The following is a 27,825-nucleotide window of genomic DNA, read 5'->3' as shown; positions in this document are numbered from 1 at the left end:
TAAGCCCACAAGGTAAAGCTAGGTACCCTCAACTCAGGCCCCATAGATCCTTCAGACACTGGCTTTTACCTCCCACGCTGACTCCAGCAGGAAGTGATGACAATCACGGTTGGTGTTTGCTGAGTACTTTACCTACCAGACACCTGACACTAGTGACTCTCTGAAACATTATCAGTGAACCCTTCACACATGCCTGGGAGGAAGGCTCCAGAATTTCTACGCTTAGCTTACACGTGAGGAAGCATGTTCACAGAGGAGAAGTCTCTGGGCTGGAATGTGCACCTACCTTCTGGCACCCTTGGACCCCAAGGGATCCACAGGCAGCCAGAAAGCTCTGAGCAGTGACCGGCTCCTCTCAGTGAATACTGAGGGCTGGCCAACCTGGAGCACTAGGTGGCCCTTCTCCAACCCCAGAAAGGCTCACGAACACAGAATTCAACTGGCTGCAGAACTCCAGCCATTTAATAACAAATGCTTCCCCACCCTACCCCCCATCAGAGCACTGGGAAAATCGTGGGTCCAACCGTACGTGTGGGGGAGGGGATGCAGAAAGCCAGGGTGAATGGGAACAGTCAGTGAGGGGCTGGTCGGGTCCCGCCCCCTGTGTCGCTTGACCCCCGGGAGCATTGCGGGGTCAAGGAGAGGCAGAGGCCTCTCTGCCCAGCCACCAGCAGGGAGCTCCATCCGAGCGAGGCTGGGGCTGTCCATGGGCCCAGCCAGAGATCTTGAGAGGAGGCCAGGGCCGGCAGAGGGAGGAGAAGGATGAAAACAGAAAAGACCCTGGTCTGTCACCAAGCCCAGGCCCTCTGGGTCCCTGTGCCAAGTCCAGCCTCCGGGAGCTGGCCTCACCCATGGCGAGGCTGCCGCCACTCACTCCGGCCTTGCCTTCTTGGCCTTCTTCTCAGACCTTACAGCCTTATCGTGGGCCTTCCGCTTTTCCACCAGTTTGTTGGCCTGTGAGGAAGAAGGGGAGGATTAAGCTGTGATGGGGGGAGGTCGGGGAAGGGGACTCCCCCTTCTGCCACTCAAGGCCACCCCTTAAAAGCAGAGCTTCCAGGAAAGCTAACAGGCAAATTACCAAGGGGAAAAAGCAAACCCCTCTGAAGAGCCTCAGGTGAGGAACCGTGCCTTCACCCCTGCCTTTATGACTCTGTGAAGTTATGGGCCCACAGCAAGTCAGGAGGATTGCAGGCTCCCAGAGCTGGAGGCAACTGCCCCACTGACCCCCTTCACCTGGGAAAGCTGGGGGCCATTCAAACCTTCACCAGGAGCTGCTAGGGTGGGGTCGACCTGGAACAGTCCTTCCCCGGGGCCATGTGGCACTATCTATTCCAAAACAGGTGGCCTTTCAACCTGGCAATTACACTCCTAAGATTTTACCCTGCAGAGACACTTGGAGGTAGGAAGAGAGGTGCTCAGGACTGTTCTCTGAGAACGACTATAAAAGGGAGACAACCTAATCCTGTCAGCAGGGAACAGGCCATGCACTGTATGATGCCACGGACAGTTCATGCTGTGGTTAAATAACAAACACACAGCAGAACAACCTACAGGCAGACCTCGGAGATATTGTGGGTTGGATTCCACCCACCACCCCAATAAAGCAAATACTGCAATAAAGGGAGTCACGTGAATTTTTTGGTTTCCCAGGGCATATAAAAGTTCTGTTTATGCTATGCTGTTGTCTGTTAAGTGGCAATAGCATTATGTCTAAAAACACCGTGCATATACGTTAATAAAAAATACGATACTGCTAAAAAAACCTAACCATCGTCTGAGCCTTCAGTGAATTATAGTCTTTTTGCAACAGTAACATCAAAGAACATTGATCACAAATCACCATGACAAATATAATAATAATGAAAAAGTCAGAAATATTGTGAGAATTACCATCACTGGTGACACAGAGACATGAAATGAGCAAATACTGGAAAAATGGTGCTAAACAGATGTGCTCAACACAGAGTTGCCACAAACCTTCCATCTGTAACAAACTCGTTATCTGTGAAGTGCAATAAAGCTAAGTGCCATAAAACCAGCTCTGCCTGTATGTGTAGCACAATGCCCCCCAAGTAACATCTGTGTTATCACATGCACAAAGAAACCTGGGGGGCTGTTACTACAGATCACCCCAAGGGCAAGACTGTGAGCCACTTCTGCGTCCATTACAAAGTTCTGGCATGCACAGAACTCTCTTAAAAATTTTTTTTCTTTTATATTGAGCATATGTGGCTCTGTGAATGAGAGGAAACAAAACAGAAGCTGAACCAAAACCTCCCACAGTCCCTCCAGCTTCACGCACTTCTGTGAAGTGCAGGCCCCGAGTCTGCTGCAGCAGCTCTGGCCCCCAATCCCAGCAGACTCAGAAACCACCGGGTGCAGGAAGGAGACTGACACCAAGATGCCCAAGGCAGGCAGACAACGTCAGAAAAATGCTAGAAAAGGGCCCAGAGACTGCCCGGGAGAGCCAGCCGGCCTCGAAGCTCAGCTATGCGGCCCCAGCTGGAGCCTCAGGAGGCGGGGAGACTCACCTCGCGGATTTTTCGCCTCTTGCCAAACATGATCTTGTTGTAAAGGTACTTCTCCCGCTTCTTCATCATCATGATGGCCAGGCGCTTGGCCTCACTGTCCTCCTCCTGGGCCAGCCGCTGCTTATCCTCCAGCTTCACTGTGCCCACCATCACCTTGGGCTTCTGGGGACACAGGGGGGACACTTGTGCTTGCAGGTTGACCCCCACCCTCTATCTCCAGCCCCCTGGCTCCCACCCTTCTGGCACCAAGGTGGCCAGTGGGGCTGCTTCCCAGGCCGAGAACCCAATCAACTCCCTGGTACCTTCCCCTCCAGCCTCGGCTCCTCCGGGGCCATCAGTCGGGCCTCTTCCTCCCTTTCCGAACCAGCCTCCTTGTCTTCTTCCTCCTCCTCTTCTTTTCCTCCCTCTTCATCACCATCACCTTCATCATCTTCCTCCTCATCCTCCTCTTCAGATTCATTCAAATTTCCTACAAACAGCCAAGGATTACGAACACCCGGGAGCCTGCTCTTCCCCTTGTGGCGTGAGAACTGGCGCCAGGCACCACCCTCTTTGGCACAGACGTTCCAAAGGCAGAGCAGGGCCATCCTGACCACAGGCCCTCTGGCACCTCCACCACAGGCCCAGCTGCCTTCAGAGCAAACTCCAGGCCCCCAACCCCTCAGCTCTGCTGCCTCGCGTGGAACTTCCAGACCATTCTGCTCAGTCACTCTGGACATCAAGGAACACTGGATTATAAGACACAAACGTTTCCTCCTCCTAAGCCACGTTACTCCGATGAGAGTTTAAAGGGCTTTGTACCCCTGCTGCCCTGTTCTCTGGAGCTTGCCACCTTTGTAGCCAAGAAGGGAAACAGCCAGGTGAAGCCCCTGGAGCCGAGGCCAGCCTGGAGGAGCCTGCCCACCCCGCCCTGCCCAGCTCCCTTTCACTCACCTGGGTGCTCTCCCCGCTGCAGGGCCAGCAACTTCTGCTTCTCAGGGGGCACATAATCGCCTTCCTTCTCTGACACGAAGGGCGAGAGGTGTGGAGGCAGCTGCACCCCGGGAAAGTAGTCTGCCACAGGGAGGAGGAGCCGGGCGTTCACGGAGTCAAACACCCACTGGGGCTGCACGTAGTACCTGCGCAGGGTGAGGGCAGAGAAAGCCGTGTTGCCACCCGAGACCCCACTGCATCTGCAGGGGCCTGGAGACAGACCTCCGCCCCCAGAAACCCAAACAGGCGGAGGAAGACGAGGGCCTTGGGGGCCTACCTGCCGATGACGGGGGTCTGTTGCCCAGGCCGGTCGACAATCTGGTGGGTGATGCCAGAGTCTGTGACGTCGTATGTGGCCCCAATGCACAGAGATTTGTCCCAGGACACGTTCCCTCCAAAACTCCTACAGGCACAGGGGGAGCCCATGAGGGTACTGAGGCATGAGGTGCCCACCCTGGAACCCACTGGCCCACAAGCTCACGCTCCTAGGACACACCTGTCCCCTCCCCACCCCAGGAACCCCCCCTTCAATTGGCCGACGCCTCCAGTGCTGGCCCAGGGGAGACCTTCTGCCCTAAGCTGGTGAGGAAGTGATGCCAGCTGCCCTCTAATGGGTGCTTTCCACGTGCTTGGGGTGTGCTGAGTTTTCCACACCCATTTTGTTGAATCCTCACAACAGCCCTAAGCAGCGGATACTGACGCCAGCCCATTGTTACCGATGGGCGTCCAGGGCTGCGCTGTCTACGGCAGGACCCAGCCCAGTATGGCAGAGCCAGTGCCGTCAGGCTCCCCACCTGATGACAAAGGCCAGGGCCTCCCGGGGCACCTCACGGTTCAGGAAGAACTTCAGGCCCTCAAAGAGCTTCTTGTGCTTTTCCTGAGCCTCCAGCTCCTTCCTGCAGTCCTCCTGCGCCACCATCTCCTGCCGAGAAAAGGGGCTGCTCACACTATCAGGCCTGCTTGCACCCCACTGGAGGCAGAGTCTGGAGACGAGCCCCTCCCCAGCTTCCTTCTAAACCCCTCAGTCCGCCCGCCTCCCCAACCCCCGCTTCCAGAAGGCAGCGCAGTCCTCACCCCGTCAGCAGGAAACTCATCCACCTCGGCTTCCTCCTCCTCCGCAGGCACCACCACACGGGCCAGACTGGCACTGAGAGAGGCCAGTTTCTGTGGGAAAGCAGCAGGGTTTCAGGGATGCTGCTTGCGGGTGGGGAGGGGTAGCGCTGGCAGTTCTTGGCCGGGTATCAGTGGGTTTGGGTTCTGAGGGTAAGCCCTGAGACCACCTGTCTAGCCATGACCGCCTCCACCCCCAGGCCAGGAACCACCCTTCTCGGGGATGCAGGGCCAACGCTGGAAGCCTCTCTCACCTCCATAGAGCTCTCGGAGTCCAAAGCATAGGTGTCCTCGCTGGCCTTCGCTTCTGCATGAGCCTGACCCTCGAGCTGGGAGGCAAGGGGAAGGTCAGAGGAAGAGGATGCCCCTAGCCCCCACCTCCACGTGGGGAGAGAGGCCGTGGCCTCTGCCCGGTGAGGAGAAGGTGCTGGGCTGGGCCGGGGCCTACCTTGGGAGGGTAGTGCAGGTTAAGCGACTGGTAGAGGCGGAAGTTGACGAACCCCAGCAGGGTAGTGTAGAACTCGGTGAAGGTGGCCATGACCCTGTAGTCCACGTCTGTTGGGTGCTGGGGACACAGAGACGCATCAGCAGTGTCAGTGCAAAGATGGCACTGACAACCCATGTGGGGTGGGGGCTCCAGGTGCCCAAGGACCAGGAGCTCCTCCAGGGTGGCCCCGCCTTCGGAGCTCTGCCCCAGGAGAAGAGGCTGTGTGGCATGGCCCTACCCAGGAGCATTCTGGGCACCAGTGAGGCTCTGGACAAGGGTCCCAAGGCTTATCCTGGAGGCCAGTGCCAGATCCCCGTGCCATAAAGGGGATGCTAGGAGTGAGAAGAGGGAAGCCTTTGTCACGAGGTTCCCGGGACAGGCTGGTGCCCCCGCTCCCTGCCCCAGCTCTCCCCTTCACCCTGCAAGGCAGACTTCTGTTCTTGCAGAGGCTGCTCACGCCTGCTCCCTTAGCCATCCCGTAATTTCCATTTACTGTCTTTTCTGGGGCCAGCCCATGAGCACCTGGGGGCCTGGCTGGGAAAGGTGGCCCTGGATCAGCCCATCTGCCTGGGTGGGGGTAGTGGGCGGGCGGCACTCAGCACCTACGAGCCCTGGCAGGAGCCTTCGGACAGATACTCAGAATTCAGCAACCCTGCCTTGGGCCCGAGCCGGAGACAAAGGCACAACCCGAGGACCCAGGACAGGCTGGGCAGCTGCCTGGCGCAGCCCCAGGGAGCTCCTGAGAAATGCTGCCTGCTTGGGGCAAAAACACAGAGCAAGCGGGGGACACGGGAGGGCTCGTCTTAAACCTTGAGGAGTTGATAAAACAAAACAGGGCAAGGACCTGAGACCCAAACCAAAGTGCCTCGACCCTTGAGCAGCACTGCCTGGCATACCAGAGAGGCCAGGCCAGCCTGGCCAACTTCTGAGACTTGGACAGGGGGATACGCCAAGCGATGATGAAATCAGTAATGATCACAGCATCCCTTCTGTGCCTGTGCGCCTGTGACGCTGAGCTGTTTCTACATCCTGCCAACAGGCAGTGACTGGGCTGTGGGGGTAAAGGGGCCAAGAGGTGCCCCACCTGTCCCCCACCGTTACCTCAGTCCTTCCATGAGCATCCAGCAGGGCCTTCGACGGGCCTGCGAACACATGAGCGGTGACTGCCCCACAGCACAGCAGCCCCCTGGGCCCCGCTACCTGCCTGGGTCCTGCTGCCAGGAGCCCAGCACTGGCTGCACAGGGGCCCCAACTATGACCCAGGGCTGGTCCCCCATCCTCTTGCTGAGAGGAAGCAGTGGCAGTGAGCTGGCCAGAGAGGAAGGAGGAAGGGGTGGCCTGTGCCCTCCCCCGTTCCTCCAGGGCCAGCTGTGTGGAGGCCGGCCTCCACAGGGCCCTATTCACCACTGGCAGTACAGACAAAGACCAGTCTGAGCAGTGAGGGGGTGGAACATCAGAGAGAAGGAAGGAGAGGGAGGGGCAGAGAGGAAGGAGGGAAGGCAGGGCAGAGAAGGCAGGAAGGACAGAGGAGAGGAGGGACAGAGAGGGGAAGAAGGAAGAGCACAGACTTGCACACACGCCTGCCCCCAGGGAGTGGGCACAGGGACTGCTGAGGGCCGAGCACCTCTCACCCACAAAGACCACAGGCTGCCACCAATTGTCACTGCTGCTCTGCACTCAGCGGGGGTTCCAGCCTGTGGCCCCCAGCCCAGAGTAATCAGCAGTGGCCCAGGGGACCCAGACCACCAGCCCCCGCTGCCTGGCCAGCAAACCTGCCATCCAGCTGAGTCTCCACTGAAGGCACCAGTTCTCACTCAAGGCACAAGCAGGAAGCAAGGCCAAATGCAGGCCCACAGCAGGATAAGTCAGGCGCCAAGCCTGAGACCCTGTGGGAGACTAGAGGCTAACAACCCCCATACGGAGGCCAAACCAAGATTTCTCTCGACGGATCCTGCCAAAAATTCTCACAGTCTTAAAAAGAAAGATGAGTAAGAAATAGTGCCAGTAATAAGTAGTACTCCTCTTGTGCTCATCCTCCCCAATCTCACACAGTCCCCAGTTCTGGGTGGGGCACAGGAGTGGGGGTGGCAGAGCGGGGTGAGCACCCAGCAGGTTGGAGGGCAGGGCCGTGTATACAGGCAGTGCTCGGCCCCGGTGGCCGCTCACTGTTGGTTCTGCAACCCCCGAGGGCCAAGCACCAGGCACTTTTAAAGCTTTTTTCCCTCAAATCCTCACAACAAGGCTTAGAAGGTGGAAGCACATTATTAACTGGGCACAGAGAGGTAAGGGAACACGTCCAAGGTCAACCAGCTAGAAGGTACTGGAGTCAGGCTGGCTCGGGCTCTTGTTACAATTCTGTACCACACCCCCCCACCCCCGCCACTGCCCTGTCTGGCACTCAGGAACCCAGCTGGTTCTGCAGGACAGGAAGAGCCCCCCCTTCACCCACACCATTATCTCTGTCTAGGAAGCAGAGAGGGAGCAACGGTCCCTGCACAACCCTTCCCTGTGGGCACACTCACATCGTGGGAGAAGGTGTAGGGCGTGATCCACACGATGGGCTGGCCCAGCACCTCGGCCTGGTAGTAAATGCCTTTGATGGACAGGAAGACCTGCGGTGGAGGGGGGACAGCGTGGTGAGGACATGGGGGTGCGGGGCGGGGGGCTGGGCCCCACTGGGTGGCCCCGGGCTCACCTTGCGCAGGGCACGGGCGGCGATGATGTAGTGCATGAACTCCACGGCCAGCCGGTGGCACAGCTGGATGGTGTGCACGTGGCACTTGCCGGTCCGTGGGAAGGTGGAGAAGAGGAAGCACATGGAGAGGGCGTCGTCCAGGTCCCGCAGGGCATCTATGAACGTGGGGTACCTGCGTGGCCAGGAGGGTGGCGCTCGTAGGGTCGCACAGCCTGGGCTCTGAGGGGCCCCTGAACTCGTTGCCCCACCCCAGGCCCTGCCACCGCCATCTCCTGAACAGGGAGCTGGGCAACGCCCTGGGGCCTGGCAGCGCCAATCTCCCCACAGCTTCCGGAGGAACACGGAACCAGGATGTGCCCACTTGGCTCTGAGGTCAGAAAAATATGAGTCAGGAGGGGCCAGCCAGGTCTTCAGACACAGAGCAAAACAGAAGAAAGGTCCGCAGGGACCTCTCAGAACAAGAGAGGCACTTGGTTTCCTGGTTCAGAGGCCAAAGACTCAATCAGCCCCCTCTTGTGCCTTGAAGTTTCCTCGCTCTGCACCTCACAGACAAACCCAACAACCCGGGCCTTTCCTAGAAACAGCACTGGCCATTTTTCTTAAGCAAGGGCTGAGGAGAAGGAGGTGACGCAGAATGGGACTGCCACCATACTGCCATCTGGTGTGCACATGAATCCAGACACTTGCTTTTTTCTTGAGCATTTTTTTTTTTCATTTGTTCCACAGGACAGCTGTGTCACACGCGTCATCTCTCTGTTAGAGGAGGACCTGCTCGGAGCAGGAGCAGTTCGCGGACTGCCCAGCTCGTGGCCACGGGCTGGGGTGAGAACACCTGCTGTCGAGCTCCCAGGCCAAGGCTGTTGCCCTGCTAGCCCATGGCTGGCCCGACTCAACGAAGCCAAGTCCACCCAGCCTGGAGCTAAGTGTTCCCAGGGCCAACAGCCACCAAGAGAAGGCAGACATTCAGTTAGCCCAGAGTTTCTGCACCTTACCACCACTGACATTGTGGGCCAGGTTGTCCCATGTCGTGGGGGCTGTCCTGTGCACTACAGGGTGCTGAGCAGCATTCCTGGCCTCTGCTAATTAAATACTAGTAGACCCCCTGCCATCCAAGTCAGGAGAAGCGGAAGTGCCTCCAGACATTGCCAAGTGTCCCCACTGATTTAGTCAACGAATGACGGGGACTGCTGAGAAGGATGGGCAAGAAACAGTTGAGATCAGAGGTGTCCAGTCACATCTTCCAGGACTGACCATGCACCCCACGCATACCCCCAGGACTCCGGCTCTCTCTCACCACAGGGCGTTTGCACTTGCTGTTTGCTCTGCCCGAACCATGCCTCTCCTGGCTGGCTCAACTGTCTCCCCCCAGAGACCTCCTTTGACAAGCCTGTAACTAACGTGCGTCCTCCAGCTCCCTTCCTGGAGAGCATCCCTCGTGGCAGTCGTGTGGACTTGCAACCATTAGAACAACTTGGCAGTTTGTTTTCTGGTCTGCCTCCTCCAACAGGACGCCAGCTCTGTGAGCAGGGTCTCGGCCCTGTTCCCCACTGTACCTCCAGCACCAGGTCAGAACCCCCGGCTCACCGCTCCTTGACGATGTGGTCGAGCTTGTAGTTGGGCTTGTTGTCCTTCAGCCGCTCCACCGTGTTCCACTCACTCTTCCCATAGGCCTTCCGCAGCTTCCGGACGAACACCTGGGAGAGAGGAGGAGACCGCTGATGTGGGGCCAACGGCTCCCGTACACCCCTTCCATGGAGGAGGGATGCTCGGGGCAGGAGGGCTCTCCGACCACAGCTGTCTGCCGGCATGATCTGCCCCCTCAGCCCGGGGTTTGCACAACAGCCACCTCCACGGAGCAGCGAACCTGACCCAGACTGACAACAGAGCCACCCCACTGCATCCCGCTGACAGATGAACAGGGATAAGCATTCAGACGGGCTGACTCCGCATGTTTACGTGAAAGTATAACGTTTTCAGCCCTATTTTCCAACTGAGAAGTGAGACAGACCAGGGCCAGGAGGCTGGGCCAGAAACACCAGGCCGCATGTGTGTGAAACGAGCCTCGGGCCCACATGTGGGGCTGGGCCACACGAGAAAATGCAGTTGAGGCCAATGGTGGCCCCAGAAAGTCCTCTAAACTGACCAACTGCCTCCCCCGAGCACTTCTTCAGAGGCTCAGAGGCCACCTGCGCTGAGACTGTAAACAGCAGCTCTGAGACAGCCAGTCCCACAAGGGGCCCAGTTCCAATGCAATGAGCTGGGGTGTCTGGAAAACCCAGCAGCAGGACAGGTCCAGCCGCCCACCTCGGCCAGCTCTGGCGAGAGGGCTACCAGCAGCTGTACCCCACAGCCTGGCCCTGCTGCTCGGCAAAGGCTACAGTAACAGCAGTCTACTTTCAATTATTTGCATTTGGTATAATTAAGTTTCTTCTTTCCCTGCAGTATTTAAGCATTTAATCGTTTCTATTTGAGGAATGAAAAGCTTGGTCTCCTGGGAACAATTCCAGAAAGAACCTGAATAGGAGTGGTTTATTTGGGCAGAAAACACACCAGAGAGCCCCTGAAAGACCACAATCTTTGCCTCAGAGGCAATACATTTACCCTTCTCCAAAAGAACCAGGGGAAAAGCATGACAGGTAATGCATTAATCATTGGTCAGGTTCTATGTAAATGATTTCCACACCTAAGATCTCAGTCAATCCCCCTGACACCCTTTTGAGGTAGAATTGCCTCACCCTATGTACAGGCTTGCTCAGAGAGATCAAACAATTTGCCCAAGGTCAGTGTTAGTGGGTCTGCATAGACCTGGGAAGGGCCCCATCCAGACCCTAGAGCCCAGGCCTCACCTTGTACTCCCGGAACTTGTTGACAATGGGTTCATGGAGGAGGAATCTGATGTCTTTGATAAGGTAAAAGGTTCGGGCTGCCGTGGAGCCCTTGTTGACCTTCTTCTTGTGTTTGGGTTCATGGGGATAAATGCCCTTCAGGATGCACAGCCGCCTGGAAGACAAAGGCCACTCCTTCTATCAGCAAACGTGCTGAGCACTGGGCACGCTGGGCCTGGAAAACTGCAGTGAACAGAGAACACAGGAGCCCTGCCCTTTGGAAAACTCACTTTCTAGTGCAGGAGTCCGACAGTGACAAGTTCCTGACAAACATAGTGCAGACAGTCCCAAGCACCAGAAAGGAAACAATCAGGATATTGACAGGGGCCAACTGGTAGGTACCTCTTTTAGCAAGGAGAGTCAGGAAAGGCCTTGCTGACAAATCAACATTTCAGCCACATGGAGGTATACCTCATTTTATTGAATTTCACTTTATTGCACTTTGCAGGTAATTGCATTTTCTTTTTTTTTTTTTAAACAAATTGAAGGTTTGTGAAACCCTGCATTGAGCAAGTCTATCGGCGCCATTTTTCCAACATTTGCTCACCTTCATGTCTCTGTGTCACATTTTTGGAATTCTCACAATATTTCCAAACTATTTCATCATTATTATATTTGTTATAGTGATCTGTGATCAGTGATCTTTGATGTTGCTATTGTAATCATTTTGGGGGCACCACGAATAGCACCCATACAAGATGGTGAACTTCTTCAATAAATGTCGTGTGTGTTCTGACTGCTCCACCCGACCTGCCATTCCCCAGTCTCTCTCCCTCTACTCAGGCCTCTCTACTCCCTGGGACACAATATTGATATGAGGTCAACAAATAACCCTACAGTGGCCTCTAAGTGTTCAAGTGAAAGGAAGAGTCCCACATCTCTCACTTTAAATCAAAAGCTAGAAATGATTAAGCTTAGTGAGGAAGGCATGGTGAAAGCCAAGACAGGTCGAAAGCTAGGTTTCTTGCACCGCAGCCAGCCAAGTTGTGAATGCAAAGGAAAAGCCCTTGAAGGAAATTAAAAGAGCTACTCCCGGGAACACATAAACGATAAGAAAGCAAAACAGCCTTATTGCTGATATAAAGTTTTAGTGGTCTGGACAGAAGATCAAACCAGCCACAACATTCCCTTAAGCCAAAGCTTAATCCAGAGCAAGACTCTAACTCTCTTCAATTCTATGAAGGCTGACAGAAGTAAGGAAGCTGCAGAATGAACTCTGAAGCTAGCAGAGGATGGTTCATGAGCTTTAAGGAAAGAAGCAATCTCCAGGACATGAAAGTACAAGGTGAGGCAGCAAGTGCTGATGTAGAAGCTGAAGCAAGTTATCCAGATCTAGCTAAGATAATGAACTAAACAACAGATTTTCGATGTTGATGAAACAGCCTTATATTAGAAGAAGATGCCTTCTAGCACTTTCCTAGCTAGAGAGAAGTCAATGCCTAGCTTCAAAATTTCAAAGGACAGGCTGACTCTCTTGTTATGGGATAACACAACTGGTGACTTTAAGGTGAAGCCAATGCTCATTCACCATTCTGAAAATCCTGGGACCCTTAAGAATTATGCTAAAATCTACTCTGCCTGTGCTCTATAAATGGAACAACAAAGCCTGGATAACAGCACATCTGTTTACAAAAAACAACGTCAGGGGCTTCCCTGGTGGTGCAGTGGTTAAGAATCCACCTGCCAATGCAGGGGACACGGGTTCGAGCCCTGGTCCAGGAAGATCCCACGTGCCGTGGAGCAACTAAGTCCATGCGCCATCAACTACTGAGCCTGCGCTCTAGAGCCCGTGAGCCACAACTACTGAAGCCCATGCACCTAGAGTCCGTGCTCCGCAACAAGAGAAGCCACCGCAATGAGACGCCCACACACTGCAATAAAGAGTAGCCCCTGCTCGCCGCAACTAGAGAAAGCATGAGCAGCAATGAAGACCCAAAGCAGCCAAAAATAAATAATAAATTTAAAAAAACAAAACAAAAAACATGGTCAATGACTATTTTAAGCCCACCCTGGAGACCTACTGCTCAGAAAAGTTTTTTGTTTTCTCAAAATATTACTGCTCATTGACAATGCACCTGGTCACCCAAGAGCTCTGATGGAGCTGTACAATGAGATTAATGTTGTTTTCATGCCTGCTAACAAAACATCCATTATGCAGCCAATGGATCAAGGACTAATTCTGACTTTCAGGTCTTATTAAGAAATACATTTCATAAGGCTATAGCCACCATAGACAATGATTCCTCTGATGGATCTGGGCAAAGTAAATTGAAAACCTCTGGAAAGGATTTACCCTTCTAGATGCCGTTAAGAATTTTCGTGATTCAGGAGAGATAAAAATATCAACATTAACAGGAGTTTGGAAGAAGTTGCTTCCAACCCTCATGGATGACTTTGAGGGGTTCAAGACTTCAGTGGAGGAAGTAACTGCAGATGTGGTGGAAACAGCAAGAGAACTAGAATTAGAAGTGGACCCTGAAGGTGTGACTGGATTGCTGCCATCTCATGATAAAACTTTAACAGATGAGGAGTGCTTCTTATAAATGAGTGAAGACAGCGGTTTCTTGAGATGGAATCTACTGTGGAAATTGCTGAAATGACAACAAAGGATTTAGAATATTATATAAATTTAGTTGACAAAACAGCAGCAGAGTCTGACAGGATCGACTCCAATTCTGACAGAAGTTCTACTGTGGGTAAAATGCTGTCAAACAGCACTGTGTGCTACAGAGAAATGATTCACGAAAGGAAGTCAATCAACGTGGCAAACCTCACTGTGGTCTTATTTTAAGAAACTGTCACAGGGCTTCCCTGGTGGTGCACTGGTTGAGAGTCCGCCTGCCGATGCAGGGGACACGGGTTCGTGCCCGGGTCCGGGAAGATCCCACATGCCGTGGAGCGGTTGGCCCGTGAGCCATGGCTGCTGAGCCTGTGCGTCCGGAGCCTGTGCTCCGCAACGGGAGGGGTCACAACAGCGAGAGGCCCGCGTACCGCAAAAAAAAAAAAAAAAAAAAAAAAGAAACTGTCACAGCCAGCCCAGCCTTCAGCAACCACCTCCTTGATCAGTCGGCAGCCGTCAACATCGAGGCAAGACCCTCCACCAGCAAAAAGCTTACCACTCACTGAATGCTCAGATAATGATTAGCATTTTTTAGCAATGAAGTATTTTAAATTAATGCATGTTCATTTCTTTTAGACATAAAACTACTGTACACTTAACAGACTACAGTAGAGTGTAAATGTAACTTTTATATGCACTGGGAAACCGCTTCATTGTGATATTCATTTTATTGCAATGGTGTGAAACTGAATCCACAATATCTCCAAGGTCTGCCTATAAAGGGCAGAGGGAAGAGAATCTTAAGAAGGACAGCGGCTGTAAGAGTGGGAAGTGCTGGGTGCGTTTGGAAGATGAAAAGTGAGCCAGGCAGCAGGACGCAGGCTGTGGAAGAGTCTGGACTGGACTCTCCAAGGAGCTGAGAACCACAAGCTGCAGGATCAGGGGTCACTACTGCCAGAAGGGAGAGGATGGGTGACAAAGACCCAGATAAGAGAGCAGCAGTGCATTGCACCATGGGCCCATTTTGATGACTCAGGGTGACACGACCCAGTTCTCCAGCCTCCCCGTGGACCACACCTGGCAAAGCACAGCTCACTAAAGCAAAGCCAGGCAAGAAAGAGAAGGAATAGCAGAATCCCAGACAGAGTTTGCAGCAGTGCAGTTAAGAGAGGGATGTGGCTGAGTTTTCACTGGCCAGGCACCCGAAGTCCCCCTCTCCTCTCCAACCTCACCTGAAGTCGGCCAGGCTCAGCTGCAGCTTCTTCCGGGCTTTGTTTCGGGTGATGTAGTTGGTAGCAGAGCCTCGTTCATACTTGGGGAGGATAAAATCAATTCTCCATTAGCAATGATTACAATGACGGAGAGCAACCTCTGGACATTGCTCATGCAAGAGGCGACTATTACTCTGGATAAATGGCCAAGAGGCTGTGGGGACGGAGCGCTCCTGCACTGTCCCTGCACTTGTCAGCACAGAGGAGGACACACACATCTGCACGATGCAGGACCACGAGGTTGCTGTGGATCAGGTGCTATGCCAAGCACTTAGTAGTGGCTGTAAGTACTGACCATTATGATTACTGATTTGCACACATTATTCATTTAATCCCCACAACACTGTGAGGTGGGTGCCATTAAAATTCTCATTTCACAAGGGAGGAAAACAGGCTCAGTAAAATAACCTGCCCAGGTCACATAGCTTTTTAAGAGCTGGGGCTGGATTCAGACCTAGGTCCAAGTCCAGAACCTGAGTGCCTCATCCACTAAGCCAGTGTTCTCAACTTCTTTTTCATTATAACCACCCCTCCACCACCAGAGGCCTTTTTAGACCTTTTCTCCCCTTTAATCACCCTCTCTCACAGCCCCATAAAATGTTAATACCACAGGTACACTGTAGATGTTTCTGTAATGTGGTCCTTCTGAGGGCTACACATCATTGTAATGTCTAAGATGTCCCCCAACCAATTTCTGTTCCCTTCGGCATGACACCATCCAGTTGAAAATGCACACTCTAAGCCACACAGCCTCTCTCCTTCCTCATTCATTCAACAGACAATCACAAGACCTCTACTATCTTCCAAGTGTTTAGCTAGATGCTAGGAGGTAATAAAGACAAAAGGCCTGGTCTCTACCTGCACCCAAAGAGCATGTTGTGTTGTGCAACCATCTGGACATCTGTGGTGCTAAGATGCTGCCTCACACTCACACGTCTGTATCCCTGATAGAGCAGCAGTGCACTGTACCAGCTCCCTGCAATGCTAACCAAGCACGTCCTTCCCAAACGAGGTCTTCCTCTGGATTAAGACAGCATAGGCCTCAATGGCCAGGTCCAGCTCTAAAGGGACAAACCTGTAGCCTTCTGAGGGGTATGTTTATGAATAATCCCACAGTCACGAAACATGCCCTTCATTCATTCTTCCCTTTAGAAATTGTCTACTGGGGATCAGGCCCGCGCCAAGTTCTGAGGGTACAAAGATGACTTTCAGACTGTCTTAGGGAAGTTGCTTTCATTCTTTCATTAAAATTGTTTTCTATTGCCCTACACTGTCACCATTCTTATTCTTTCAAACATTAAGGGGATAATTAAAGTCAACTGGGGTGACTTTACTCCCTGGATGTATGGCGGTGTATTCAGCATTTTGGGCTGTTAGATGCTATTGGCACCTAGGGAGTAAGAGGCCAGGAATGCTGCTAAACATCCCACAACTCACAGGACAACCCTCCCCACAACAGTTATCTGGCTCAAAATGTCAAAACGGTTGTGAAACCCTGCTTTGAAAACTGTCATGATTTGTTGGGACTTCCCTGGTGGTCCAGTAGTTAGGACTCCGAGCTTCCATTGAACGGGGCCCGGGTTCCATCCCGCAAGACGCTGGGCGTGGCCAAAACAAAACAAACAAACAACAACGACATAAACTGTCATGATTTGTTTACATATCTGCACCTGTACCTCAAAGTCAGGTTTTCAATGTTACATCTTTGTAGTTCCAATCACTAGCACTTAGCTCAATAGCTGGATTAAAAACAGATTGGTAGCAGGAACTTTCCAGCTGACAGAAACAATCGAGGCAACTACATCTTCCTCATCCTCATCCCCATCCCCTCTCTAATCTCTTCATGCCATCAAGATGATTCTCCATACGGCAACAAGAACAACTCCTTGAAAAACAGATATCACTCCCCCTTCAGTTGATTCTTACTGCTTTTTGAATAAAATCAGTCTCCTCACTGTGCCTGACAGGCCTTGCGTGACCTGGTCCCTGTCCAACCGCAACTTCACCAGATGCCACTCTCCTCTTGGTTTACTATACCCCAGCCAAGCTGATATCCTTTAATTCCTTGCACACAGCAAGCGTTTTCCACCCGAAGGCCTTGGCACTTAGTTTCCGCTGCCAGGCTTGTTTGTGATCGTTTTATTTGGTTATTTACTTTAGTGTCCAGCTTCCCCACTAGAAAGTGAGCTCCACGAATGCAGGGACCACAACTAGTTGATTATATCTCCCATCCCCAATGTCCAGGACAAAGCCTGATTCAGCAGAAAAGGGAGTCACAAGTTTTAGAGATGATGAGCTCGAAATAATGGTGAGCTCTACGTAATGTTCATCACTTTCAGTAAAGTTATCCTCCGGCTCGGCCTGTTTTGGGGTGCAGCTCTGCTTGGTAACCTCAACGCTCTTTCACAGCTCTACTCCAGGGTTCTTTCCCCTATTTTACAGAACAAGTACTGCCGTCCTCGCCCATCCTCGAACCCCTTCTGCCTGCTGTCTCCTGTCGCGTTGATCCCAGCCGCTTCTGCACCCACGAGGATCCAAGGCCGGAGAAAGGCGCAGTCCCCGGGCTCCATCGCTCCCGTCTCCTACCTCCTGAGGCACCCCCGTCCCCCCTGCCCCAGACCCGCCCCGGCCTCTCGCCCATCACCTTCTTCTTCTCCAGGCCTCCCATGGCTCCACGCAGAAGAATCTACAAGCACCGCGTAGACACCACCAGTTCCTCTCGCACTTGCTCTGCCTAGGGCCCCGAGGCCCCCGAGCCGCCGGCCTGCGCGTGCTGTCCAAGGAGGTGCCTGAGCGAGTCTACTGAAAGATGGAATTTTTCTCCTGGAGATTAAAACTAAATCCTCTGAAAAAAAATCACTAAGACATATCTTTTGGGCTCTTTCTCATCGGTGGCCTGTTACAGACATTTTTAATGTTTAAGCATGGGCGTATATTCAGGCATTTCTATAATCATCCTGATGACGAGCGTTTGACGTTATAAGCCCCGTTGCCTGTTGGGATGGAAGGGGGCGGAAGGCTTAGAGGCGACGCAGCGCCTTCTGGGATGCAGAGGGGAGAAGCACTCAGAGGTGTGGGAGTACGAGTTTCCCTTGTCTGAGAGGCCGCCTCGGCGGTAAGTGAAGCTGGGCGCGCTTCGCCGGTGGCTATTGGCTTTTACTTTTGTCCATTCGCTGTTACCGGAATAAACAGAGCAAAAGCAGACTTTTTTCTTCATAGGGGTGGAGAGACTCGAGAGGCCACTTATATTTTCTGAGCCTTAGCGGAGGGTTGAAAAATGACGAAAGACCAAGCAGAATTACAGAACTCGTGGTATATTTAAAATGCACATTTAAGACGTTTTGAGCTTTTAATATGTATACACAAATTTCGTAGTGTGTTCCTCAAAGAATAATTACAAATTTATACAAATATTCACACCAAGTGGTGTGGTCTGGGAAGCAGGTAAAATTTGTAAAATTTGATGTTTTCTTCTTTCAGGCCTCTAAACTCCATTTGGAGATTGCCTCAAATTTTTATTTATTTATTAATTATTTAAGTTATTTTTGACTGCTGCGGCACATGGGATCTTCACTGAGGCATGGGGGATCTTTCGTTGTAACTCACAGGCTCCCCGGTCGTGGTGCGTGGGCTTCTCGCTAGTTCCGGCATGAGGGTTTTTCTCTCTCTAGTTGTGGCGCTCTGGTTCCAGAGCGTGTAGGCTCTGTAGTTTGCGGTACATGGGCTCTAGATGAGGCGCGAGAGCTCCATAGTTGTGGCGCACCGGCTTAGTTGCCCCTCAGCGTGTGGGATCTTAGTTCCCCGACCAGGGATTGAACCTGTGTCCCCTGCATTGTAAGGTGGACTTTTTACCACTGGACCACCAGGGAAGTCACAAGATTGCCTCATTTTTTTTTTTTTTTTTTTTTTGGTACGCGGGCCTCTCACAGCTGTGGCCTCTCCCGTTGCTGAGCACAGGCTCCGGACGCGCAGGCTTAGCAGCCATGGCTCACGGGCCTAGCTGCTCCGTGGCACGTGGGATCTTCCCTGACCGGGGCACGAACCCGTGTCCCCTGCATTGGCAGGCGGACTCTCAACCACTGCGCCACCAGGGAAGACCCTGCCTCAAAATTTTGAATTTGAGGCCCTGTGAATGTGACCTGACCCAAAGTTGTAGTGATAGAACTCACCCTTTAAAGGTAAATACAGACATTAAACACTGGCTAGTGCTTGTTTTGAACAATGTGCATTTTATTATGTACTTTCAATTAAAGCTAAAGTAAAGTAAAAACCTAGTGATTCTACAAACAGCGAAAAATGATGAAATGAAAACCAGCTAGGGGAAGGTGAGCTGGCAGAACTTTGAATGAACTTGCCAGAGAGGTGTGAGGAAAACCAGGGTCATGTGGTGCTCCCAGCAGAAGACCAAGGAGTGTTCCAGAAGTGGGGCAGGAGAGAAGGAAGGATGGCAAAGATTGGTGCCACCATGAAAGTTATAAAAGGTGCAGAGGTGGTGGTCTCTATCACATCTCTGTTTAATTCATCAGTCTGGTGCCTGCAGAAACTGGATTGATTCTGGAGAATGACTATAGATTACTGTGCACTCAAGCAAGTAATAGCCCTGATCACAATTGATGCGCTTGAAATTGTTTCATTGCTAGAGCAGATTAATAAGGCTTGAGGTATATGGTTTGTTGCCATTGATTTAGCAAGTTCATTCTTTTACATTCCACTTAGAAAAGAGGATCAGGACTTCCCTGGCAGTCCAGTGGTTAAGACTCCACGCTTCCAATGCAGGGGGCCCGGGTTCGATCCCTGGTCTGGTAACTAAGATCCTGCATGCTGCGTGGTGCGGCCAAAAAATAAAGAGGATCAGAAACACTTCTCATTCTCATGGAACTGACAATAATATTCATTTAGTTTTACGTTGGGGCTATGTTAACTCTCCTGCCCTCTGTTATAATACTAGTCTGAAGAGATCTGGATCATCGGAACAGCCCACAGATGTGACACTGATCTGTTACACTGATATCATGCTGATCAGACAGGACATGTAGAGAGGGCTCTGAAGCAGGTCCTGGCTGCAGAGCAAACCGTGCCTCACTTGGACCATCGGATCCAGCAGACCCTATGGTGTTGGTGGAGTCAGCGGAGGGAAAGATTCAGTATAGAGCTTATGGCAAGCCCCAGTGGGAGAATCACAATGCAGAACTCTGGAATTCTTGGGCAAGGTCATGCCACCTACTGCAGAGAAGTGTACACCATTGAAGAAATACCTGCAGGCTTGTTACTGAGCCCTGGTATAAAACAGTTGGCCATTTGTCATCAAGTGACCAAGTTCAGAACTTCCAATTATGAGTTGGGTTATTTTGGACCCAGTGAGGAATAAAAGTAAATGGGCCCAGCAGAGGTCATTGTAAATATAATCAAGCCCTCCTGGGACCAGAGGGCACAAGTAAGCTGCATGAGCGAGTAGCCTAGGACCCCTATTGCACACAACAGTTGCTCCAAAATCCCTTCCCTGTTTGCCCCTAAGCCTGTATGGAGGTCCCACATGACTAGCTGAAAACGAGGAGGAAAAGACTCAAGCTTGGTTTATGGACAGGTTGGCTCAGTGCACAGGTGCAAAGCAAAAATAGACCACAGCTACATAGCAGCCACTTTCAGAGTTGGTCTTGAAAGACAGTGGAGATGGAAAATCTTCCCAATAGGTGGAGCTGCAAGCAGTCATCCGCTTTTTATGGAAGGAAAAGTGACCTAAGTTGAAAATACAGATAGGTTCCTGAGCAGTGGTCAGTGGTCTGGCTGTCTGGAAGGGGATCTGGAAGGAAAAGGACTAGAATGTAGAGATAAGATCTGAGGTAGAGGCATATGGCTGGATGAGAGAAAACACTGAGCCCCCAGTATGCCACTATTCCTTGAGGAGACCAACTGGCCACTTGACAATTCAGCTACAGTGGGCCTTTCTGTCCTGGAAATGTCACCAGTTTGTCCTGAGAGAGAGAGATACCTAACCTGGGCAAGGGTCTGCCTTGTCTGCCTGCAGACTCAGCCAGAGCCACTATTCAGCAGCCCATGGAATGCCTGACCTACAAGCATGGAATCCCACGTATCATAGCCTTCAACCAGGGACCTGTTTTACATGCAGGGAGGTGTAGGAGTAGGCCCATGGCCTTGGGATCCCATGGATCTGCACCATCCAGAGACATCCAGCATCACAGAATGCTGGAACAGCCTTCTACAAGCATAGCTGAGGTACCAGCTTGGAGGAAATACTCTGTGATAAGCCAACCCACTTACTCCCAATGACTCACTGGGAGAATATTGTGCTTCCCATTCCTGTAACTCTGAGCTCTGCAATGTTGGAGACCCTGGTCCTCAAAGAGGACATGCTTTTCCCAGGGGACACAGAAAGGGTTCCATTGAATTATAAGTTGTGGCTACCACATGGGTACTTTGACCTTCTTGTGCACAGGGACCAGCAGGTTTGAAGAATTTTTCGCACGGTTTGCTCTGCAGCCAGGACCTGTTTCAGAGCCCTCTCTACATGTCCTGTCTGATCAGCATGATATCAGTGTAACAGATCAGTGTCACATCTGTGGGCTGTTCCGATGATCCAGATCTCTTCAGACTAGTATTATAACAGAGGGCAGGAGAGTTAACATAGCCCCAACGTAAAACTAAATGAATATTATTGTCAGTTCCATGAGAATGAGAAGTGTTTCTGATCCTCTTTATTTTTTGGCCGCACCACGCAGCATGCGGGATCTTAGTTACCAACACTGAGAGGCCCGCGTACCACAACAACAACAAAAAGACACATGCACCCCAATGTTCACAATGGGGATGGGACAACATGTGCAGAACCCAGGTGAGCTGCTTGGGAGCCTCCTGGCACTCCATTGCCCACTGCAACTGAGAATGGACACATGAATTACCCCTGGCATGAAAAGAGTTAACATACCAAGGGTTCACGACCCTCAGCAATAAGGTTTGGGTTATGCTATCAAGACCTGCTGAGGTAAGAGCTGAGACTCAGGTGAGTTTAGGATGGATGGTGGAAGAAGATGAATACCAACTGCAGCCCTGAGTCACGGATCAACCAAAGCAATGGAGGTTATGGTTTATTCTAGTAGCATCCCTTTTCTTAGGTTCCACTCAGGAAGCGAGGCCCATGGAACTATCTCTGAACCTGTGTGGAGAAGTAAATGTATGTGGTGCAAGGGGTAGACTGTAGTGGCTTCAAAACATGTCTCTCAGGCCTCCTACTGTGGGGAGCACAATTGCCCAATCGCCCCAGCTGTGCTCTGAAACCCATCGAGTGCTAGTGCAAAGGCTGTGCTTCCCATGGGCTCCCAGCCAATGACTGAGCACAGCAAGGATACTGAGGGAGGCCTGGTCCTTGGAGTCACAGGACTCCTCTGTTGGGTGACTGTTTTGTGTCAGTCTCAGCCTATCATCGATAGTGATGCTATTGGCTAGGAGTGCCTGGGGGACCTGTACTACCAGTGGGAGCCCCCCACACCCCAGACGTTTCCCCAACTGGAGCCAGTGTCGTGGATGGACTAGTCCTTGTGATTGCAAGATACACCTCAGCAACAACCATTAGGGAACTTTGGGGGGAAAAGAAAAGGTTTATTACAAGTCCTGGAGGGTACCTGGCACGTCTGGGGCCACACAGCAAGGTCACAGGTAGAGAGAGAGAGAGCATGCACCTGGGGTTTTGCCTTTATTGGGGTTGAGGATGAGGTGCCTAGGGTTTCACAGGTTCACTCTTTATTGGCAAATTTAAAACAGAAGAGCCAGAATTAGGACACAGGAAGGGAAAAGTGGGGTCACTCAAGCAGTCAGTTATATAGGTTACCCAGGACTTTCTAAAAGGGGAATTTTGGGGAATTCCCTGGGGGTCTAGCAGTTAGGACTCTGCACTTTCACTGCCGAAGAGGCAGGTTCAATCCCTGGTCAGGGAACTAAGATCTCACAAGCCGCTGGGCTAAAAGAAAAAAGTGGGGGAGGGACTTCTTGGGTGGGGGCAGCCTGTCTCCTTATCTATTTGTTTAACTAGTAACTGTGTTCCACAAAATGTTTGAGGTGCGTGTCTTTGAAATGAATGCCTCAGCAATCGAAAGCTTAATGTCAGGCACTTAAAATTAAAAAAAAAAAAGCTTACTGTCAGGCACTTACACTACAGTAACTTTTTTTTTTTTAATTTATTTTTATTTTTGGCTGCATTGGGTCTTTGTTGCTGCGCTCGGGCTTTTCTGTAGTTGCGGTGAGCAGGCTTCTCATTGGGTGGCTTCTCTTGTTGCAGCCCACGGGCTCTAGGCACGTGGGCTTCAGTAGTTGTGGCTCGCAGGCTCTAGACCGCAGGCTCAGTAGTTGTGGCGCACAGGCTTAGTTGCTCCGCGGCACGTGGAATCTTCCCAGACCAGGGCTCGAACACATGTCCTCTGCATTGGCAGGCGGATTCTTAACCACTGAGCTGCCAGGGAAGCCCCACTACAGTAACTTTGATCCCAGGGCTTGCCGTAGGCCTTGCTGAAAGTTTCTTAAATTTCTACAGCATTAATTATTAGAGAAATGCAAATCAAAACTACAATGAGGTATCACCTTACACCGTTCAGAATGGCCATTATCAAAAAACCTAGAAACATAACTAATAAGAACCTGCTATATAAAAAATAAATAAAATAAAATTCAAAAACAAAAAAAATCTAGAAACAATAAATGCCGGAAAGGGTGTGGTGAAAAGGGAACCCTCCTGCACTGTTGGTGGGAATGTAAATTGATACAGCCGCTGTGGAGAACAGTATGGAGTTTCCTTAAAAAACTAAAAATAGAACTACCATATGACCCAGCAATCCCACTACTGGGCATATACCCAGAGAAAACCATAATTCAAAAAGACACATGTGGGCTTCCCTGGTGGTGCAGTGGTTGAGAGTCCACCTGCCGATGCAGGGGACAGGGGTTTGTGCCCCAGACCGGGAAGATCCCACATGCCGCGGAGCGGCTGGGCCTGTGAGCCATGGCCGCTGAGCCTGCGCGTCTGGAGCCTGTGCTCCACAGCGGGAGAGGCCACAACACTGAGAGGCCCGCTTACCACAACAACAACAACAAAAAGACACATGCACCCCAATGTTCATTTCAGCACTATTTACAATAGCCAGGACATGGAAGCAACCTAAATGCCCATCAACAGACAAATGATTAAAGAAGATGTGGTACATATATACAATGGAATATTAGCCATAAAAAGGAACGAAATTGGGTCATTTGTAGAGATGTGGATGGATCTAGAGACTGTCATACAGTGAAGTAAGCCAGAAATAGAAAAACAAATATCGTATATTAACGCATATATGTGGAACCTAGAAAAATGGTACAGATGAACCTGTTTGCAGGGCAGAAATAGAGACACAGATGTCGAGAACAAACGTATGGACACCAAGGGGGGAAGTGGCAGGGGTGGTGGTGGTGGTGTGATGAATTGGGAGATTGACATATATACACTAATATGTATAAAATAGATAATTAATAAGAACCTGCTGTATAAAAAATAAATTCAAAAATTCAAAAAACAAAAACAAAAAGACATGTACCACAATGTTCATTGCAGCACTATTTACAATAACCAGGACATGGAACCAACCTAAATGTCCATCAACAGATGAATGGATAAAGAAGATGTGGCACATATATACAGTGGAATATTACTCGCCATAAAAAGAAACAAAATTGAGTTATTTGTAGTGAGGTGGATGGACCTAGAGTCTGTCATACAGAGTGAAGTAAGTCAGAAAGAGAAAAACAAACACCGTATGCTAACGCATATATGTGGAATCTAAAAACAAAAACAAAAAAAATGGTACTGATGAACCTATTTGCAGGGCAGGAATAAAGAGGTAGACATAGAGAATGAACTTGAGGACATGGGGTGGGAGGGCGAAGCTGGGGTGAAGGGAGAGTAGCATTGACATATATACACTACCGAATGTAAAATAGCTAGTGGGAAGCAGCAACATAGCACAGGGAGATCGGCTTGGTGATTTGCGATGACCTAGAGAGCTGGGATAGGGAGGGTGTGAGGGAGGCTCAAGAGGGAGGGGATGTGGGGATATATGTATGCATATGGATGATTCACTTTGTTGTACAACAGAAAGTAACACAGTATTGTGAAGCAATTATACTCCAGTAAAGATCTATTAAAAAAAAAAATCTCTACAGCAGTCTCAGACCTCCCTTACCTATTTCCTTCCTTCCCTCTCTCCTTCACAGGGGTCAGACCTGCACCATAGTCTGACAGGTCCACTGGCTTCCTCTGGTTCCCTTTCCCTTTATACTCATAGAATTTTCCCCGATCAATCCTATGCACATCTAATACCATCTTGGCATCTGCTCTTGGAGGACCAGGACTAACACAACCAGTCATAGATTTATAGCTTGATTTTTCACAAACCAAATACACCCATATAAGCAGTACCCAGCTCAGGAAACAGAACGTGACCAGCGCCCATGAGCCCTCCCTGCAGTGCCCCCTTCCAGTTCCTATCCCTCAAAGAGAATCACTAATCAAATTCCCACATCATACCTTAGTTTTGCCTATTTTTCAACACTCTGTGGACAAAAAAATGTCACCTGCTGTATCAGTAAAAAAAAAAAAAAGGATGTTCCTGCCATCAGGCCATCAGCCACTGCAGCAGCCTCACTGGGCATCCTTGCTACGAAGTCCAAGCTCATACTACTCACTGCACGACAGGCCAATAAATTGAGAGATGAGTTGTTGGGGCAAGGAATAGCGACTTTATTCAGAAAGCCAGCAGACCGAGAAGATGGTGGACTCATGTCCCAAAGAACCATCTTGCCTGAGTTAGAATTCAGGCTTCATTTATACTAAAAGGGGAGGAAGTAAAGTCAAACATTTCCTGGTTCTGGTCAGCCTCAGGAGGGGATGTGTTAGTTCCCTCCTTCCTGTAGTCATTCACAGGTGGGCCTGGTCTGGATGTGAGCCAAACAAAGGGATTTTAGCTTAGTGCTCATCACCTGGGAGGCAGGGGTCCCAGAGGAGGGTCATTATAATTCAAGCTTATAGGCAACATCCCTTTAGTGATTAACTTGTAATAGAATTCCCTATTACACCCTGAAGGGATTCAGATGGAGAAAAACAGGATACTAGCCCTAGATAGCTAAAGTGCATATCAAAGGAATGATTTCAATGAGCCCAGACTCTTGCATCTTCCCATACATAGAAAAGCACTAAATTCATTAACTTGAGATGTCTGTTTTCTCTTTAATTAACAGTAATCTTTTGATGTTCCAACTACCTGGGCTTTTTGTTGTTTTTCATTTGTTTGTTGTTTCTTTGTGTGTTTTTTGTTTATTTTTTTGCAAAAACTCCTCTCTGTATCCTGGCTCCTCCCTTACCTCTTCAGAACAGTCCCTTAGAGTTATCTGAGAGGCTGTATCCTGGGCTTAAGTCCTCAGAAAGTCTGCTGAATAAAACATAATTTTAGGGCTTCCCTGGTGGCGCAGTGGTTGAGAGTCCGCCTGCCGATGCAGGGGACACGGGTTCGTGCCCTGGTCTGGGAAGATCCCACATGGCGCAGAGCGCCTGGGCCCGTGAACCATGGCCGCTGAGCCTGCGCGTCCAGAGCCTGTGCTATGCAACGGGAGAGGCCACAACGGTGAGAGGCCCGCGTACCGCAAAAAAAAAAAAAAAAAAAAAAAAATTCGGCATGGGGGAATTCCCTGGCAGTCCAATGGTTAAGACTCTGTGCTTCCACTGCAGGGGGCACAGGTTCAATCCCTGGTCAGGGAACTAAGATCCCTGTGTGGCACAGCCATAAAAAAAAAAAAAAAGAAATTGGGGATGGGGTCAGTTGACTGTTTCTGTCTATAAGTCTTATGCAGTTGAAATCATGAAAGCTGGAATAGTCTGAGGGCTGGAGAAGCTGGGGGCTGGCTGGACATGCTTCTGTTTCTTCAGGTAATCACAGGGCTTCTTCAGGTAATCATGTGGATTACTTTCCTGGGCCAATTTAGGCTTCCACCCAGGATAGCAGCCTCAGGGTGGTTGGACTGTTTACACAACAGCTCTCAAGTGTTGCCAAGAGCAAGGTGGCAGTGCATTATCTTTTCTGACTTGAAGTCATATATTATCACTTCTTGTATATTCTGCAACTTACAAGCAAGTCACAAATCTGCCCAGATTCAAAGGGAGAGGACTTAGACTTTGTGAATGAATGACAAAATTATAGAAGACCACAGTGGGATGGGGTATTGTTGCAGCCATCATTGCAAAATACAATCTGATATATGCTCTTTGTCTCTATTAATGCTTTTTGCCTAAGACTATTTGATCTGATAATAATATAGCTAAGCCAGCTTTATTTTGGTTGGTATTTTTCTGGTATATCTTTTTCTAACCTTTCACTTTTAATCTTTTTGCATTTTTATGTTATAGGAATTTCTCTTGAAAACAGAATATAGCTGGGTATTTTAAAAACCAACCTGATAGTCTTCGCCCTTGAACTGGATAGTTTAATCCATTTACATGGATTGTGATGGCTGATATATTTGGGTTTCTGTCTTCTGTCTTATTTTTGTTCTACCTATTCAGTTTTTCTGGGTTTCTTTTTCTCCCCCTCCTTTTTGTTTTCTTTTAGATTAAATTCTCCCCACAATAATTCTGTTTGTCCTTCTACTAGTTTACATACTGTTTCTGTTCTTTAAATGATTATCCAAAATTTTTAACTTACACTTAAAATCAATAGACCCTCCAGAACATAGGATTATTTATTTAAGGACACCAGCAAAATACCTTTAAAGTCCACAGAAATGATGAGATGATGATTTTAAGGACTCCTCCTTTTTTTTTAAAAGAAGTAGACTTTATTTTGGGGACTTCACTGGTGGTCCAGTGCTTAAGAATCTGCCTTCCAATGCAGGGGACGTGGCTTCGATCCCTGGTTGGGGAACTAAGATCCCACATGCCACGGGGCAACTAAGCCCACGTGCCACAATTACTGAGCCCACGTGCCACAACTAGAGAGAAGCCTGCGAGCCGCAACTAAGACCCAGTGCAGCCAAATAAATAAATAGATAGATAGATAGATTTTATTTTTAATTTTCCCCCCCCGCCACACCACACAGCATGTGGGATCTTATTTCCCCGACAAGGAATTGAACCCACACCCCCTGCATTGGAAGCGTGGAGTCTTAACCACTGAACTGCCAGGAAAGTCGCCAGGACTTTATTTTTTAGAACAGCTTTAGCTTTACATAAAAATTGCATAGGTAGTGCAGAGAATTCCCATATATCCCACAGTCAGTTTT

At 50.3% G+C, this 27,825-nt stretch overlaps 2 protein-coding genes across 7 annotated transcripts in view; one reads left to right on the top strand and one right to left on the bottom strand.

Annotated features, from left to right (window-relative positions):
* Positions 1 to 450: 450 nt before the first annotated feature.
* PES1 (pescadillo ribosomal biogenesis factor 1) lies at positions 451 to 17,256 on the bottom strand. The gene is made up of 15 exons (XM_079941893.1): positions 17,156 to 17,256; positions 14,473 to 14,552; positions 10,642 to 10,795; positions 9,380 to 9,489; positions 7,796 to 7,967; positions 7,623 to 7,712; positions 5,062 to 5,178; positions 4,868 to 4,942; positions 4,578 to 4,667; positions 4,298 to 4,425; positions 3,781 to 3,906; positions 3,465 to 3,649; positions 2,834 to 3,000; positions 2,532 to 2,693; positions 451 to 954 (listed from the first exon to the last, which is right to left on the bottom strand). The coding sequence occupies exons 1-15, from the start codon at positions 17,177 to 17,179 to the stop codon at positions 871 to 873; spliced, it is 1,764 nt and encodes a 587-aa protein (XP_079798019.1). The 5' UTR covers positions 17,180 to 17,256; the 3' UTR covers positions 451 to 870.
* Positions 17,257 to 17,462: 206 nt separating this feature from the next.
* Positions 17,463 to 27,825, top strand: part of TCN2 (transcobalamin 2) — a 33,364-nt gene continuing 23,001 nt past the window's right edge. For all 6 annotated transcript variants that reach the window (XM_079941896.1, XM_079941898.1, XM_079941895.1 and 3 more), the window contains exon 1: positions 17,463 to 17,626. The gene's annotated coding sequence lies outside the window, so the exon portion shown is untranslated. The remainder of the gene's footprint in view (positions 17,627 to 27,825) is intronic.

The sequence above is a fragment of the Stenella coeruleoalba genome (genome assembly GCF_951394435.1).
Source record: "Stenella coeruleoalba genome assembly, chromosome: 14".
In the NCBI taxonomy this organism is placed as follows: Eukaryota; Metazoa; Chordata; class Mammalia; order Artiodactyla; family Delphinidae; genus Stenella; species Stenella coeruleoalba.
The sequence above is the reverse complement of the archived record's forward strand: the minus strand, read 5'-3'. Positions and strand labels throughout refer to the sequence as shown.